Source organism: Oryzias latipes, chromosome 18 (assembly GCF_053564925.1).
Source record: "Oryzias latipes strain Hd-rR chromosome 18, Olatipes_Hd-rR_3.1".
In the NCBI taxonomy this organism is placed as follows: Eukaryota; Metazoa; Chordata; class Actinopteri; order Beloniformes; family Adrianichthyidae; genus Oryzias; species Oryzias latipes.
The window spans coordinates 25226309-25245277 of record NC_136254.1 but is presented as its reverse complement, the minus strand read 5'-3'; the positions used below and the strand labels follow the sequence as shown (position 1 = coordinate 25245277).

Here is an 18969-nt window from a genome sequence, read left to right as displayed (position 1 = left end):
TGAAAGCACAACAAATGCCCATGGGAATGAATCTTTCCCCGCAGGCTAGGCGGAGTTGTTTCATAGTGACACAGAGGACTTCAACAGATTTAGATGTTTTATAAGGTTTAGTTGACCTGTTGGCATGTTCTTTATGGCAATCTGAATAATTGTTCATATGTTGTGCTAACATACTAGATGCCTCCAATGATTCATGAAGCTAAATAAGCATTGATGTGTTACGGTAGCGAAGCGTATAGATGTTCCGTCTATTACTGTTATCTAATCCGTTATTATAATTTATCTTTTAAGGTAAATGTCTGTTTTTGGTCCAGTATTTTGTTACATTTCTCCCAAAAGTGAAACTTATTCTCCAGTGTGACGTGAATATGAGCTTTTCCTCTTTTATTATGCATTGTTTGGATGCTGCGACATACTCCAGAGTGATTTATAGTCTGAAAAATAAGTCACATAGACAATGTATGCATAACTACATTGTTTTAAGGTGCATTTTAAATCATATTTTTAAAGGACTTAAGTCAATTTGTGGCGATTTATTGCCATCAACCAAGCATTTTTCTTTGACTCTTCACAGCAGAAGTTTGCCTTCCAACTACTGTCAAATGAAAATCAGGTTCTTGCATTTCTTTTTAGTCCCCCAAACATTTTGGCATCTAGATTCAACAAATGACAGAGGGACATGTCTGCCAGCCAGCAGTCCCTCTGCGATTTGGCTTTTTCCTCTTTGTGAGACTTCACGCTGCCCCATTTTCCTGTCTAATCCATCATTTGCTTTTCCCATTTCCTGCTTGTTTCTACAGAGGCTTGCACTCTTGACCAAGTGGGAAAAATAGATTGAAATGGAAAGTGAATTTCTTCACCTCTAGTCGGCGTTTGGCTTTAATCTACACACTTGCTTTGGGAATTTTCCTCAAGCTAATTTTCTTTTTATGTAGGTACAAACGACTACAGTATATCTATCAAGGACATACTCTTAATTATCTAACAAAGGTTAGAGTTTTTTGTTTATAAATAAACGTTAGGGTTAAAGAGGCTTTTAAATAGCCCTTCTCAAAGTGGTATGAAGCAGTAAGGCGATTTTAAAGGTAGAGAAAATTACTATTTTAACTGGAATTGGTGCAGAGAAATTAAGGGTTTAAGATGCAACAATAATAACAACAATAAAGAAGTGGTATTCTTTCCATACTTTGAGTGTTTGTGTGATAATTACAATAAAAATACCTTCTTTCTGAGCTACACAAAGTAGGACAAGACCCTGAGTAGCAGTTTGAAGGTGAAAACATTCTGCTGTTTGCGGCTCTTAGTGCAGAATGTTTGTGGAAACATCTCTAAAGCTGGGGAGAAGCAAGCAAACACATGGATAGATCTGTGCAGTGCCAGCCATCTAGTGATCAAGATTCAAGAGGGAAATATATAAAACTGAATTTAAAGTTGCAAAATCGAGACAACTAGTCAAACAGATGCGAACAGAAAATATGCAACAGCTGCAGAGCTCTTTTACAGTTTTACCTGCTCGATCATGGAGGTCAAAAATCCCATATTTGTATGTACCTGCTCAAATACCAAACGCCAAAACAGAAAGAGGAGAACTGCGTCGATACAACAGCGAGTACATTTGGAGCCACTAGATCTGTGCTGCAGTGCAGAGATTCAGAGAATTTATGAGTGTATCACTATCTGAGAGAAGAAAGACATGAAATGTGTTTGAAAAACGTCTTTTCCAGCAAGGCTGGCATTTTAAATTGTATTGGAATAGTTCTGGATCACAGCGTATTCATACTTCTCTTTTTTTAAATAGGTAAATAAAGAAGATACTATCAAAAGGGCGTATTTGGTTATTTTGACAGTAATCCCTCCATTTTGCTCTTTTTTTCCTTCTTTTTCACATTATACTGTAGTTTATTTGTAACATATACCATCTATAATGTCATTATTTAATCTATACAGTGACTGTTTTCTCTGCAATAAAATGTGGATGCAGTAAACCATACATCACTTTGGTTATTAGGTTAGTCTGAGACTTGCTGCCCTCTTCTGGCGGTTATTTGAAGGTACAGCTAAGGATTTGTATACAATTTTCTAAGAAATGCATCCACCCACTGTAATATTTTAATAACCCATGTCAAAAAGTAAGACAAAAACAAACAAAAAATGCACTTTACTGTCCCAGTATGACACTTGCAGGCGAGTTTGGCTTCACTGCTTCACTGCCACTTTCTATTTCCAAGTATTTTCTTTTTATTTCCTCACATTGTTCTAGCAAAATTGGATGTTTGGTTATCTTGCTGCAGAATAAAGCCACTGACCAATAGGCACACAATAGGCACATTTTACTGCATGGAGCTACAGGATGCTGCAGGTTTTCTCCCCACTATGCAAGTTCAAACAAAAGAAACAAAAACAGTGTTTTCTCCCTTTATCATTAAAATGGTCTTTTTCTGACATTTTAAAATTACAATTCTTGTTGTCAAATTTTTTTAACCCCCCGCACAATTAAACCTATTTATTAGTCTTCAGACAACATTTTGAAATAAAAGAATCAGATGTGTACATGTTAAAGGACCCCACTCCAATAGAAAATGTGGTTTTAGTGTTTTTAACAAATTCTTGCGGCATTTCATTGATGATGGTGGACATATATAAATAAAATCAAGCTTAAAATGCAATTCTGAGAATTTCTCTGTTCAAGTTGTTAATAGGGAGCAGACAAGAAACTTGTCCGTTTGAAAAATGATTAATGATATAGAAAATGTGCTGGACTCCATTCTTCTGGATCCATTTGTGGACCATTAGATCCACGTTTGTCTTTGTTTTCCTCGTCTGAGCTGGCATCTGGCTCAGAACTGTACGGCTGGATACCTCTGATATTGCTCGCCCTTTTTGCTGAACTGCTAATGTTAAGTTGGCGCTATAAGCTAGTGGGGAAGCATGTAAACAGAGTTCTCAATTATGGGGGACAGGAAAGGTGGGGTGGGGTTGCACCATTCCAACAGTCCCGCCAACAACTCAGAAGTTTAATTTCTAATGAAGTACTGCCGAGACTGTCCTAGAAAATGATACAGCTTTTTTTGGTTTTGACAAGAAAAAAAAAATCAGAATCAGAATTAGCTTTATTGGCCAAGTACAGTGCAAGTACAAGGAATTTGGCTTCGGTGTCTTGTGCTTTCGTGCAAACTAGCAAGATATGAAAAAGTGTAAAGGAGTAAGACAAGAGAGGATAAATAATAAAAAGAAAGTACTATGAGGTAGATGTAGGAATATTTAAACATAACTAAATATAAATGCAACAGTAGTTCTGGTGTGACAGTTTCTGTGGTTTTGTTCCGTGTTCTTCAGTGGTCTGCAGTTAGGAGTGACAGCTCGGGGGAGGAAGATGTCCTCGTGGCGTGTGGTTTTGGTGCCCATAGTCCTCAAATGGCATGGTCATGATTAAAAAGACCACTGGGAACCCTTTTACAATAGATCAAAAGATGATCGGAGTGGGTCTTTTAATAAGCTATAAAAAAAAACTTACTTTTTTGAAATATTAACCCAAAATCCACAATTTAAATATTTTCATAGATCAAATCCAAGAAAATCCATGTGTACTGCAGTTATTTTTTGTTTCTTTTAACGGTAAGTCATCCTAAAATGTGTCACAGTGGGAGGAAACCATGTCTCATCGGAACAAAAATAAAGTTGAAGACGTTCTCTCTTTTGAGCACGCTCGTTTCCAGGGACAGATCCTGAGGGCGCCACTGCCACCTGGCACGCTTCTTTTGGAAAAATCTTTATGCTGAGAGGCTATATTGGGCAACTGAGAGGGATGATATATTTATGTTGAACGTATGCAAAAATGTATGTCTGTGCTGACTAGAGTCTTTTAAAAAAAAAGATAACAGCTAATATATTTATTTAAAGGCCTTTGTAAATATATATATATTAAAAAAATAACCTTATGCCAGAATGTTTTTACTAAAAACAAATAAGAACAGTTCAATGGCTGACAACAGCACCTGGACCTGCTGCATCTCCACAGCTCCAGCTGTGGCTGTCAGCCCAAATGCTAGAGGTAGGGTGGATTCACATGACTACGATGCAGGTGTACGCACACACTGAAGCATACAGAAAGGAGGGTATTCACAGCCAAGCAAACAGCAACACGAGAGCATGTGACCTAGAAGCTGCACCTGCACTGATGACACATGTGCAATTAGTGGAACACGAAAGTTGCAGAAAACGAAGGTGAATATTCATGTCGCATCTCTTTTTCAGACAACCATTTATTATTACTCGTTCATTGGGGCGATAAAAAAATCTTTAGTGCAAGTTACTCTAAAAATCTATACTATAAGACCCTTGTCTGTTTAACTGCATTCTACATCAGGGTACAGCCCATTTACTGCACATCATAAAAATTGACAGGCCACACTACAATGGTGGAACACAGATCAAATTCATAAACCTGGAGGTTTCATTGGAATGCTTCCCCTGACTTTTTTTTAAAGACTGTGTAAATGTGGGCTCTAAATAGAAACACTAAAATAAATGAGAGGAAGTGCACTGTTAAAAAATATCCATAATTCAACACTAGAATGCTGAGTATCAATTGCAAAAGCGGTCACAGTGGTGTTTTAATTATGATGGTGCTGTTTTTAGTCAGAAGGTAAAAACTTGTGTTGTTTTTTAGGGCAGTTTCTGCAGAGCAGCAGTAGTTTATTAGAAATTTGCTTCAGTTGTGGACGGACTGTTGGCATAGGGAAATCATCCCACCTTACCCTCCTAGTTGCTGAGAGCTCTCCGTTTACACTCTCTCCAGCGACCTTACAGTCCCTCACACTCCCGACCTAACATTACTGGTGCCAATAAAAAAATGGCGAGCAGTATCAGAGCTATCCAGCCGTACAGTTTTGATCCAGATTCCAGCGCAGACGTCTAAAATTGGATGCATCAGAATGAAACAGATCAGGGAGCTTGTGACCCGGCCGCCCAGCATGATTTCTATGTAACAAATACAATCCTTTTCTAACTGAATCTTTTTGGTCTGCTCCAGATTTCCAATTCAAATAAAGAAATACAATTTTAAGTGGGTCATTGAGGTCAGGAAAATAAAGCTCAAGGACGTCAGTGATAGTGCATTTGTGATAAATGAAAAGCTTAAGGTGTAAAAAAAATATTTTTTTAACCGGTATTTCAAAATGAGCAACATTTAAAAAATAAAACGGCACACAAAACTCTTGAGTTTCACACCAGCATGAACACTTTTGCAGTAGAAAGGGATGAATTGATGCTTTTTGCAGAGATTAACAAAGGCAGTTTTTTTTTTTACTTTTTATTTGAAAGGGAATACCGTATTTTTAGTCACTGCACATGTTGAATATGGGAAGGAATCAACACTTACTGAAGTTTCTGATGGAGTCTAGACTTATCCAATGCTACAAAGTTTTGGACATCTTGAATGCAAATTCAGTTTCGGAACATTTGTTTTTATTTTAAGTTTGAGTTAAAAAAGGTTGTGTTTTTTTTTCTTAAAGTTGAAAATAAATGTTCAATTTGTGAATTAGTCATTTATTCACCGAACTTAAAGACTGCCAATGGTCTATTGTACCTTTGGGGCTTGGGGAGGCCCAGGTGATGATGCGTCGCACCAAGCAGCAGTTGAGAAGGACCTTCCTGGAGAAGCCATGGTCTTTGCGAATGTGCTGCAAGTTGTTTTTCCACTGGGGCCCCTTGCTTGGTGTACACATGGCTTGAAGCTTTGCTAGTTTAAAACAATAAGTAGCACTTCAGAAGGGGCCCGTAAAAGGCCCATTCCAAAAACAAAGCTATGACGGCTGAGCAAACATGATTTGATGATCGTTTGGCTCAGATTTCTTTTTTTTTGTGCTAAAAGGGAAAGGATTCAAACACAGAAGCTGCTATAGTAGAAGCAATAAGCAACTGGATTGAGGATTAAACCTCAGAACATGTGATCATTCGATTTATTTCAGTTCTGCTCAGACATCCTGTCAAAAACAATCGATTAGACCTAATAAACCAAAAATGTTTCCATTCAAGTGTGCTGCTTTTTATTGTCTGCAAAAGTAAGAACAATGTTTTAATCCCAAATAAGTCCAGAAAATGATTCCCCGCCCAAGACATGTATACTACAGAGAGTAATATCAAAGAGTTTTGAATCTGACCTCCTTCCCCAATCAAGACTATGATTGCAGCACCACTGAATGTCCCATTTTCACAGTCAGAAGTTTCCAACGTGGACACCTTTCAGACCGTTCTCCTGCTCTGACTACAGAGCGTCAGGTCTGCTCTCCAACGTTACAAAATGCACAGCTTTCAATGCACAGATGTTGAAAAGCAAAGCAGAATCCAGCTGGTACAAACTGTACCTGAGTGCATCATCTTACCTTGAAGCTAAAATACGAAGTAGATCTCGCTGCTGCCTCAGCCTGCAAGTGATCCTCAGGTTTCACACAAGCACTTTCCCTTTCCTGAGCTCAAGAGTGTAAAGGGGGAAGAAGAAGGAGGAGGAGGAGGAAGAGAGTGAGGTCTGCTCGGTGAAGCAGAGCAAGTGAATGAATCAGAGGCGGAGAGAAAGAGACTCCACTAGAAGACTAGGTCCCTGGTTCAGGTTACAGAGCCTGTGTGTTTGTCTCATTCAGGCATCAGATGTGTTTGTGACTGCAGTCATGTCAGGCCTCTGGATCATCCCCACGTCTTCTAGCAGAGACTCTCAAACAGACCGGCGCTTTAAAGTCCCATCCGTTCTATTCATTGGGATGTGCAGAGCATCTAATGGTGATGGAAAACCGTCAAGCTGGAGGAAGGTGCTGGATGTCATGACACATTAAGAATTTTGCTGAGTCCAGTATGGGATCGAAATTGACTGAATAGAGTTTTTTTTTTTTTTAATTGTGGGGTAAAAAAGACAAAAACAGACAAACAATGCAGGCTTTTCATCAGTCAGAGATGCTAAAGTGGCATTCTGTAGACATTGTGTGTTACTGCAGCCAACACTGCTGCACCAAAGATGCGTCCTCTCACAGTGTGAGAAACAAATGGCCTCTTGAAAGCATTTGTAGAAACTAAAGTTGATCACATTTCCATTCAGTGCAAAGACAAAAAGAAATAAAATAAGAAACCTTTCTGGCAAAAAAAGAAGAAAAAAAACTGTTGTTCCCAATTTAAATGACTCCTTTGTACCTAGATGGTTTCTGTGTTACATAATTACAGAAGCAATAGAGGAAATATGAATTAATAAAAACCCACTCTGATGAAAATCTTGTTTTTGGTGATTTTAACATGTTCTTGTGGCATTCCCCTAATGGAGGACATGTATAAATAAAATAAAGCTTAAAATTGCATTTCTGGGTATTTATTTATTCAAATGGCTGGGATCGTCATTTTTGTTGTGCAGGTACCGGTAATGTTAAGTTGGGGGTGGGAGGGGCTGTAGGCTGGCAGGAGAGCATAAAAAAACAGATGAGTGACAGTTAGGGGGGGTGGGGTTGCTCTGCACCAACTCCCGCAGCTTTGCATAAACTGTGTTCTAGAAAGCACCACTGGTTTTTTGATTTTGGCTAAAAACTGTGTAATTTTAATTAAAAGATCACTTGGAACAATTTGAAAATAGAGCAAAAGATAATCGGAGTGGGACTTTTGGAAGTATGTGAACACAAGATCAAATGTAAAGTATTCACTCATTTAATAACTTTAGGAAAAATAAATGAATGAGGGCAAGTCATGAGAAAGTAGAAGGTAACATTGAAATGAGGAAAATTGCTGCCATTCTTCTTGACAGTAGTTCATTATCAAGTCAGAGGAAAAAAACATGTTGCAACATTATAATGCTACTGTAATAATAAAGTAGTATAAATAAAATAAAATACATAAATAACCCCCCATATTTTAACTTTTCTATTGTGCTTGTTTTTTTTAATTACTGTATCATCAGCTCTCATCTCATTGTAGATGGATGCTCCCCCTGCCTTCCCTGCAATAGCTTTACAACACTGTTGTAATTATTGGGTGTGAGAGTTTTTGTCAGCATCCAGTGCAGTCCCTATATTGATGATTCAACAGGCATAAAGTTATTTGCCTGGACTAGATGAGCTAAAGCTTCCATTTTAGCACACATTACATGCCGCACCATGATAAATGATTATACAGGGAGGGACACCACATTGCTGAATCTAATTGCTTCCAGTGAGAGGATCAAGACATATTATGTACCTTAGGATTAAAGAAAAAAGAAAAAAAGGGGGGAGGGGGCCAAATAAGGGAATATGGGATAAAGTCAGGCTTCCTGCACAGTTGTAATTAAAGCAGATAAACAGATAGGTATCTCTGTAACTGCATGTAGGGTAATGAATGCATGCATGGACTTACAGTCAATTGTGTACAAAGAGAACAGTGGAGTCGTGAGGGAGAAGCCTCGACAGCTTCGTCCACGCTACTAAATCATTTATACTCAAGAAGCTATTGATATTCTGGTGAACTGCTCACTGACACTTAAGACAACTTTACTTCAGTGCCAGGCAAATCAAGGACCAAGTTTCACTGAATCTAGAACACATTTCTTGGTGGGCCAAACAAGTTTCTTAATCCTGTTTGGTTTGTAAGAAACTTTTTCTGAAATTTTCCATGGTCACAAAGCATAAACACATTTGTTGCGCAAGAAACACAAATCAACGAAAAAGTTTTATACCCCTGGAGAAATAGGAGCGGCTATTTCCCTTAAGTTCTTGACAAAGAGCAGGCGAAGATGTGTGTCAGCAGAGACCTAGTAATGTGGGACAGCAGCAAAGCATGGGTTTTGCCAAGTTCAAACTCTGAAGTAGCAAAAGGGATTCGAGTCTCCTTCAGACTGCTGACAAGGCTGCATCCATCTCTTACACCAAGTTTGCCGTCTCTGTAGCTGCAGTAGAACTTGAGGTTCTCTAGAAACTTGGCGAAAGTGCCCATCACCCCCAAGACAATTGAATGAGAGCAGATGCAAGAGAGTTGACAACAAAATCAAGTGTGTGGCCTGGAGCTTTAGTTCCTGCTCCTCCTGGACAAACATCCTAGGGATGGCTCCAGGGCGGGTTCCACCTGAAGGCTGGCAAGTGTGAAGCTGGCAGGTGGACAGGAGGGCCGTTCAATGGGTACATGCTAAAAAGAGGGTTCAAGTTGCTCTTTGTTGGGGCAAATGCAGCTTTAAATGACTATAGAAAATTCATTTAACATAAACTGTGGACCCGTCTCTGTGCAGTGTGTGTGCGCTGACACTTGCTCTTCTTTCAAATGAAGACAAAATTGCCATCCAATGGTTCATTTGATTAAATAAAACCAGGGTTTAGTTAAATTTGAGCTGTTGGAATTTGGCAGTAAAATAACAGTCCCCGTTTTCAGCAGGAACAGATTGTAGCACATTTGCTGAGCATGCTGAGAGTTGCTCCACTCGCAAATTTCAGGCAGTGACACTCACTGGGAACAGATGAGGATGACACGCATGACACTTTCTTGCTTGTCTGGCAAGTCAGCCCCTCCATCACTGATTTGTTCCTTGATACTTGCATCTGTCAATAAGTGGATCTTATTAAATGTGCAGCTTTTTCAGTGTCTTCTTCTACCACCACTGCAGCTCCACCTCAGCAATATTTTCACCTGATTTCTGATGAAGGACCGCCACATTCTCTTTCAACCATCCTGATGTAAAACAATGCACAGTTTGAGATGCAAGAAAAATTGTATTTTTAGCCTTAAAGTCCTCATAAAACTTAGTTCTATGTAATTGTGCACCTCAAATCAATCCCCTCTATGCTGAGTTCTGGGGATGTGGTACACAGTGTCCCATTTTAGAGGCCATTTTTGAGGTACCAATCCTCCAAACTTTAAGACTTACAGCTCTTTCACCAGCTTAGTCTTCTTTTGCCAATTTAAGTTTGCAATTTAAAAGATAAATCTCTGTTTTTATAATCAAAAAAGCTGGGCATCATCAGCATAAGCTAAAATATTACTTTGCCCTTTTTATTGGTAGAAACTTTAAAACAGAATGATATCTCAAGACAAGCCGGTCCTTGGTTTAAATCAGGGGTGTCAAACTCCAGGCCTCGAGGGCCAACCTCCAGCAGGTTTCCCAGAAGTCCTGCCTCATCTGCTGTTGATTACCTGGATCAGGTGTGTTTAGCCAAAAAAGGAGCTTCAGTGGCAGGTTGGTTAAAAAACATGCAGGGCAGGCCAATAACCACCAGGAGCAATGGTGGATTTCAGTGTTTTTCCCAAGGACACTTCAACTTATGGGCAAGCAAGGTGGTAACCGAACTTCCAACCCCTTTATCAGAGGTCGACCTTTAACAACTGAAATGACATCTACATAGCACATCATCAACCATTTATGCAATATGCACTGCACAGTGGTGAAGTGCTTACGTGATCAACGTAAATCAGCTGATTCAGTCATGGAGAAAAGTGGCTTTGCACCATTTTGCAACACTTTACGTTCGTACAGTGCCATGCCAATATGAACACCCACTTTTCTAAGCATTAAAATCAGCTGATCTATGTTGATTGCGTAAGCACTTCACCACTGTGTTGCACATCAGCACAAGACTGCTTTTTTTTCCCTCTTCAGAATCTACTGGAAATATGTTATTTGCATCAAGGATTGAAGAGTTATAGTAGTCAAAGATCAATTTTAGGAACTATTTTATTTTCCATTTATGTTGATAATTTATGTGCAAATCTCTCTACCTTTTATGTTGATGATATAATGCTTTTCTGTTGCTCCTTTTCAATTACACAGGCTGTTGAGCACCTGTAATTACCGTCTTGATGCTTCTGTCTATGAAAATGGCATTAAATGTTCATGCTTACAACTCATGGGATTTTCAATGAGAATTTACATAGAATGTTCCATTGTTACATTCTGCTCAAAATTTTTCCGTAGAAGCGGTTTTAATCCACGAGTACCTTGGATTTTTGTTTCACGATATTGATTCACAATATGTCTTTTCAGACAAATTGTGAATTCCATCTGCGAGTTGAAGGGGAAGCTTCGATTCTATTACAGAAATAAATCCTACTTTTCCCCTCATAGCTTGCATGTGCAATCCTTTTGACTGTTATGGATTATGGGGATGTTTTGTATATGAATGCTTCTACAAAATGCCTTCAGCCTCTGAAGACTGAACTGTGCGCCAGAGCAGAGTGGCCTTCATTGAGTATGCAAAGGTTTTCTTGCTGGATCTCTGATCTACAAAACTCTTCCTGGCTTTGTTCCAACTTATTTAAAAGTTCTGTTCTGCAAAGGTCAGGAAGTCATGTCTTCTTTGTTCATATGATTTCTATCATTTGCTCGTTCCCTGTGTCGGCACCAATTTGGGGAAACAAGCTTTTACTTCTGCCATCTTCCTGCTTGGAACACCCTACAAACGCAGGTTACTCAGTTCAACTTTACTCCTTTTAGTGCTTTAAATATTTTCTAAAATGTTGTGCAAGCAGCTTGTGTTTTTTATTTATTACTCCCCCTTTTCTTAACCATTGTTGTCTTAAATTCCTGTTTTGTATACAGTATTTATTTTCTTTTATTGTTTTTTTATTTTTAGTATATTTTTTGTTTTTTAAGGCTGCACAGAGGTGTAGTGGTTAGCACTTACAGTGGTATGAGAAGGTTTGGGCACCCTGATAATTTTCAAGATGTTTCTTCATAAATCATTGGTTGTTTGGATCATCAATTTCAGTTAAATGTATCATATAGCAGATGAACACAGTGATATTTGAGAAGTGAAATGAAGTTTATTGGATTTAAACAAACTGTGCTATAATTACTTAAACAAAAATAGGCAGGTGCGTAAATTTGGGCACCCCAACAGAAACATGCCATCAATATTTAGTAGATCCTCCTTTTGCTGAAATGACAGCCTCCAGTCGCTTCCTATAGCTTCCAATAAGGGCCTGGATTCTGGTTGAAGGTATTTGGACCATTCCTCTTTGCAAAACATCTCCAGTTCAGTCAGATTTGATGGCTTCCGAGCATGGAAAGGCCGCTTTAAATCACTACACATATTTTCAATAATATCCAGGTCTGGGGACTAAGATTGCCATTCCAGAACATTGTACTTGTTCCTCTGCATGAATGCCTTTGTAGAATTAGAGCAGTGTTTAGGCTCATTGTCTTGTTGAAGTATCCAGCCCGGCGCAAGTTCAACTTGTGAAGTGTGATGTGATTGCTTTCAAATCAAACTTTATCACTGATTCTTGAACATTGTAAGAACCTGCTGATCCTGATTGGAATCCATGCGACCTTCAACTTTGACAAGATTTCCAGTACCTGCACTGGTCACACAGCCCCAAAGCATGATGGAACCGCCACCAAGTTTTACTGTGGGTTGTGTTTATCTTGGAATGCTGTGTTCTTTGTTCGCCAAGCATACCGCCCCTTGTTATGTCCAAATAACTCCATTTTAGTTTTATCAGTCCACAGCACCTTATTCCAAAAGGAAGCTGGCTTATCCAAATGTGCTTTAGCAAACCTCAACGACTGTTTGTGGCATGTGCGCAGGAAAGGCTTCTTCCGCATTACTCTTCCATACAGCATCTCCTTGTGCAAAGTGCGTTGAATGGTTGAATGATGCACAGTGACACCATCTGCAGCCAGATCACGTTGTAGGTCTTTGGAGCTGGTCTGTGGGTTGAGTTTGATTGTTCTCACCATCCTTTGCCTCTGCCTATCTGAGATTTTTCTGGGCCGGCCACTCCGGGCCTTTGCTTGAACTGTGCCTGTGGTCTTCCATTTTCTCACTATATTCCTCACAGTGGAAATTGACATCTGAAATCTCTTAGCAAGCTTTTTGTATCCTTCACCAAAACTATGATGTTGAACAATCTTTGTTTTTAGGTCATCTGACAGCTGTTTTTAGGTTCCCCTGTTGACATTCTCCAGAGAAGATGCAAAGAGGAGAAAAACTTGCTCTTGGCCACCTTAAATACCTCTTCTCATGATTGGCTTCACATGTCTATGTAGGTCAAGGGTCATTGAGCTTATTAAACAAATTTTGTGTTCCAATAATTATTGCTAAAGGTAGTCAAATCAATAAAACAACAGGAGTGCCCAAATTTACGCACGTTTAAGTAATTATAGCACAGTTTGTTTGTTTTTTAAATCCAATAGACTTCATTTCACTTCTCAAATATCACTGTGTTCATCTGCTATACGATATATTTAACTGAAATTGATGATCCGAACAACCAATGAAAATTTAAAATTATCAGGGGTGCCCAAACTTTCTCACACCCCTGTATAGCCCACAGTCAGAAGGCCGTGGTTCAAATCCCTGCTGGGTCCTCTCTGTGTGGAGTTTGCATGCTCTCCTTGTGCATGTGTGGCTTTTCTCTGGATATTCCAGCTTTCCCTCACTGACCAAAAACATTAGTTGGTCATTCTAAATTGTCCCATAGGTTTTTGATGCGAGTGTGGGACTCAATGGACTGCTGAAATGGCCAGGCCGCCTTTGGCCGACAGCAGCCGGGACAAGCTGCACGATGTGAGAAAAGTCTGCGACACGTGATATTAGTGATCAATATTGAGATGACAATATGACTTGCGATTCATGAACAAATAGCAAAACAACCAAAAACATTACTTCCATTTCACTGCCACAGTTTTATTTAAAGAGTCAACATAACTTAAATTATATTCCAAATGACCCTTGTCTACATATGAGGCATTAACATTAACATAAAAGAGCTCCAAAATAAATAAATAAAAGAGCTCCATCCGATTGGTCAACAACGTGCAGGGGTCCATCCGATTGGTCAAATGCATAAATAGATTTATTTGATTCGTTAAATACTTCAAGCTGCCTTAAGATTGTTTTAGCACATTTAAGGTAACAATTTATTGCAATTTTTGCCAACTTTTGCGATATGCGTAATGCACAGCTTGATATCACGAGAACGATACATTTGCGATTTATTTTGCAAACAAAAACCAAGAGGGCGACTTAATTGACTTCATTTAGTTGGAGCCAGAAGTGAGGCCTTTTCTATGGGGTAACGTCACTCTCACTCGGTCTAGTTCTCATTTACAGTCAATGCGTTCATGTAAAGGCCTTTACAACTGTAAATGCCGTATACTAATGTAGCACTTTTCTACCTTCCTCGAAAACCCAAAGTGCTTTACAGTCACAGTGCCATTCACCCATTTACACACTGATGATGGCTCCTTTGCCGAACACTGGCGCCAAACTTCCACCATGCCAAAGTGTCTTGCCCAAGGACACCCCGCGACATGGGAGAGCAAGGTAATCAAACCGGCAATCCTCCGATCAGAGGTCAACTATCTCACCACAGGCTCCCCTGTGTGATGATGATGACGATTAACACCCTGTATACATACTTTTGTCATATTCTGTTGAACTAAAGGTGTAGTGTAAAAATGTGTCAGCGAATGAAGCACTTCAAAACAAAACATTACATTTAATGGTAAACTTTACAGCTTGCATCAACTCCCCACAATTGTAATTTTACAGCTCCCACAAAAAAAAGATCAAGAGCCACTGCAGAACCCTATTACAGCCTTGAACTGGGTTGCAACCATAAACCACTGCGCTCATTATTCTTCTCTGAAACTGTTTTATGAGATACTTTGTTCTTCTGTGTCAATGTTGCTTCCCAGCTCCAATGTCAATGTGGTCAGAGTCTCTGCATCTCAGTGTTTGCAGGTCATTTGACAGTTTCAACAAGGCCAGAAAAAAAAAGAAAAAGAGAGGCATCAAGTGGTGTGCGTCAAGGCTAGCCGTCTCTGTCACACACAAACACAGCAGCCGACCTCGTCCTCCAAACTGGCTAAAATTAGCAGAACCCGGGAGGGAAGACGGCCTGACAACCTAAACAAACTGCTGTGCAGAATTTAAAGAAGTTTGAGAAGACTATCAAGTAAAGTAGGTTATTCAAGATATAACTTTGTGACATTTACATTTATTTTTTAAAGAGAAAAAAAAAATTATTTGCTGCCAAATTAAAGTGCGCAAAACCTCAAACTACTGCCTTTAAAATATTGGACTCTCCTCTTTGAGGAAACAGCAGTTCTGTGGTATTTGGCTGTAAATACCACAGCATGTCAAAAGCAGTTTAGGTCTTTAGATTTTAAATGTCATCACACAAAATTTGATATGAAGAAACTAAAATATAATTACTGCATAGTTTGGATTATGGATTAATATGTATGGAAATGAATGTATAGAAATTCTGTGGATCCAGAGTCCTATGCATTCATTCTTTAAATGAACAAAAGGAAAAAAAAGAAAAAAATTGCATTAAACACAAGATAGAAAGAAATTGACAAATCAATTGAGCTGCATTTTAATCTGACTTCATTTTCCTAGTCTACCTCAAGTCTTGAAAGTTTTACTCAAAATTGATTTCATTTTGTTGCATTGAAAGTGTCAAGATAATTTATAATGCTAAAAGTCAGAGCATTTTTGTCACTTCTCCTCTGTCCTTGTCTGGACTTCTGTTCGTTACTATTTTATTCATAGAAAATATTAAACAAAATTGAATTTGATTACTTTTTTCATTCTTAATCAGTTCGTGTGTAGATTTGCAGTTTAAACAATGCTGATAAAATATTCAAAACTCATTTGAAGAAAAAAAAAAGGCATAAAGAGTTCTGGGACCAAGGTATGTCATGAAAAAGTAATGTACGATTATCGTGCATGGGGTAAGTGTATCGTGAAGTGTTTGTAAGGATAATGTACGTCAAACACATTTTTATGATGTATGGGTGTTGCTGTTGAATGGCGTCCTTACTCCACACTAGGGAGGTGCACATACTGGCTCCTTTCCGGCTGCGTGCAAATGCTGCAAACGCAGGTTGTGCATGTGATACACAAGTGTCCATAGGACACCATTAGGATGACCACACAAACAACACTCCGTCTAATTTCCTCATTTATTACAGTCTGGTTGCCACACACAGAGCATACAATGGGCGTGCATATTTCACTTGAACAGCACTAATGGACCCCTAGTGCAAGTTGGGGGGGGGGGGGGGGGTGAATGATAAAAATGGAAGAATCCGTACACCTACTTCATCTCACCTTACTTACCCCACGCGTGTTGTTCAAGTGTTTGCTACGACTCGTCACTCACAGCTTGCACGTAGAAAACGTGCATGAACATTTACGCTCAGCACAGTTTCACCTAGTGGTATACAATCTTAACATTTCGTCTGGACCAACCCACGTTCGGCACATTCCACACATGCTCCCGGTGTGTAGTTAGCTTAAGGCTTAACTTCAAATATTATTTATTGTAGTTTGATATTGATCATTGCTCAATTGCTGGGTTTATAAGTTTGAGAGCTGTAAGCACATATGTAAAATATAAAAAAAAGATTTCCTCTAACAAACATCTCTAGACACACACAGTTTACCACGATGCTGCTCTCGTGGGTGTGTACAGTTTTCAAAGTGATGGAACGCTGCCATAAATTATTCATCTGCAGCGCCTGCTATCTGAAGATAACAGCAGGTCTTTATCGGTCAGCGTGTCCAAACACTCGTCGCCGGTGACTACAAGCACCTAGAGGGATTTGGGCCACTTTAAGTGTAGGGATGCGTGTCACTGTGGCACTCAAGCATACAAAGGAATACAGCCTATCTGCGGGTTAATGTTGTAGGGTCACTTTCCTGTTCTCCCGGGACATTCTTCATTTTACGGTCATCGCACAAAGCGCAGTCAGTCCCTGCATTGCTACTTTAGCCTTAGCAGGTGGTTCCTCGCATTAGTGAGCTCCCCACAAACACCTCATAATAGGAGCTAATAGCCAATTAAATGGCAAACAGAAAAGGTTTGTGATATGGGGTTTAATCAATGTCAGATCAAATGGTTACCTTGAAAAAGAAAAGGTTAAAAATTTTCACCAGAAATTATTTGCTCAAAGACACATTTTCAAGTAAAAGTTTATAGACCAGTTAAACAAAACACATAAATAATTGTATTTGAATATATATATATATATATATATATATATATATATATATATATATATATATATATATATAATTATTTAAAAAAAACTTTTAAAAAAGTATGAATTTCCTAATTTAAATGTAATCATAATAACAAGGAAAACAACAATTAGTTGGCATGCCAGCTTTAAAATGACCAATAAGGGAGAAAGTAAAGTATCTTTGAACTCCCAGTGACTCAGTTCTCTGTGTGGCCACTAGGTGTCAGGTTTCTACAAAGCCTGGATGTCACCTTTACCATGAAGCAAATCAGCTATTTTCAACAAAAACTACTGAAATCGTTTACTGTCAAACTATTTTGCTAGTCTCTTAACTCTCTGCATACACAGCTGCTCTCCCTCCTTAAAATCTATCTTTGGATCTATCCTAATTATTCAAGTGGAGCCCGGCTGGGAGCACATGACGCCGAACATAAGAGAGTAAACTGATGGTATGACAGATACGTTCAGCGCCACGTTATTGTGGAGTCTATATTTGGCGCTGGCAGAACCGTATAAGACACGAACTCTAAGAGGAACGAATTCCCAGAATAGGTTTGTGAATTTTCTCACTGCTGGGATTGGAAGAAAGACAGTCGGATCTTCCAGTTGGCTGTCCATGCTGCGCCTGGCTCCACCACATACGATCTGTATGATGTTGTGCCCTGACACCATTTCATCAGCCCCTGGTTGATTGCTATTCTTTTAAAGTGATCATCTAATTTCCTTTTTAAAAAAGCAAACTTCTTTTCCTTATAGCTTCTTCAATTATTAATTATTGGTTTACTTAACAGCACTTTTCTAATTCTCTGTTCAAACTAAGGATAAAAAAAACTAAACATGCAGGAGACAAAAACAAAAAAATCCAGAGCTGGAAAGTATAAGGTTTACTTACAGAGATCATGGCTTTCCAGAAAGAACATCTCCAGCTTAAACTATTTAATACCATAAACACAACTCCTTCAAGAGGGTAAATGCAGAACAGAGAAAACTACAAAAAAAAGATAGTTTCATTACATTTAATGGATGCAATGCCTATAAGAACTACAATAAGAAGGGGGAAAAAAATGCAAAAACTCTAAAAGCCTTCCTTTCCCAGTGAAACTCATCTATTTCAGAGGATATTATTTCTTACCTTTATTGTGGATAAAAAGTACACATGCAAAAGTCACACAAAATAAGTGTTTACACTCCCCTTGGCAACACGCGTTCAAGCAGCCAGTTAAATGAAATTTTGCTACGTAGATAAATGAATTTGGACAGTCCCAGCTTTCTTTATTTTTCTTAAGGTTAACTGGTAACTACAGTCACCTCTCTTTATTTACACTATATCACCAAAAGTATTGGCTCACCCTTCCAAATGATCAGTCAGGTGTCCTGATCACTTGGCCTGGCCACAGGTGTAACAAATCAAGCCCCTTAGAGGCATGCAGACTGTTTTCACAAACGTTTATGAAAGATTGGGCCACTCTCAGGAGCTCAGTGAATTCCAGCGTGGAGCTGTCATAGGATGCCACCTGTGCAACAAATCCAAATTTCTTGCTCCTAAACATTCCACAGTCAACTGTCAACTCTATCATGACAAAAATGGAAGAGTTTGGGAACAACAGCAACACGTAAACTGATGGAGAGGGGCCAGCGGAAGTCGTTGACTTTCTGCTCAGTCAAATGCTAAAGAGCTCCAAACTTCATGTGACCTTCAGATTAGCCCAAGTACAGCATGCAAACCAAGTGGAATGCAAAGCGTCGGATGCAGTGGTGTAAAGCACGCCACCACTGGACTCTGGAGCAGTGGAGACACGACGAGTCTGGGTTTGGAAGTTGCCAGGAGAACAGTACATTTCAGACGGCATTGTGCAGTGTAAAATTTGGTGGGAGAGGAATGCTTGTGTGGGGTTGTTTTTTAGGACTTGGACCCTTAGTTTCAGTGAAAGGAACTTTGAATGTTTCAAGATACCAAAACATTTTGGACAATTCCATGCTCCCAACCTTGTGGGAAC

The 18969-nt window shown here is 39.1% G+C and overlaps 1 protein-coding gene across 4 annotated transcripts in view; it reads right to left on the bottom strand.

Moving 5' to 3' along the window:
• kcnip4a (potassium voltage-gated channel interacting protein 4a) overlaps positions 1-18969 on the bottom strand; it is a 187062-nt gene that overhangs the window by 157795 nt on the left and 10298 nt on the right. Inside the window, exons 1-2 of one of the 4 annotated variants that reach the window (XM_020711581.3) lie at positions 6384-6518; positions 5588-5740 (exon numbers count right to left, since the gene is read on the bottom strand). The exons of the other annotated variants lie outside the window; for them this stretch is intronic. Coding sequence (XP_020567240.1) covers positions 5588-5726 — 139 coding nt within the window. The 5' untranslated portion in view covers positions 5727-5740; positions 6384-6518. Of the gene's footprint in view, positions 1-5587; positions 5741-6383; positions 6519-18969 lie in introns of those variants that run through there. 4 annotated transcript variants of the gene reach the window in all.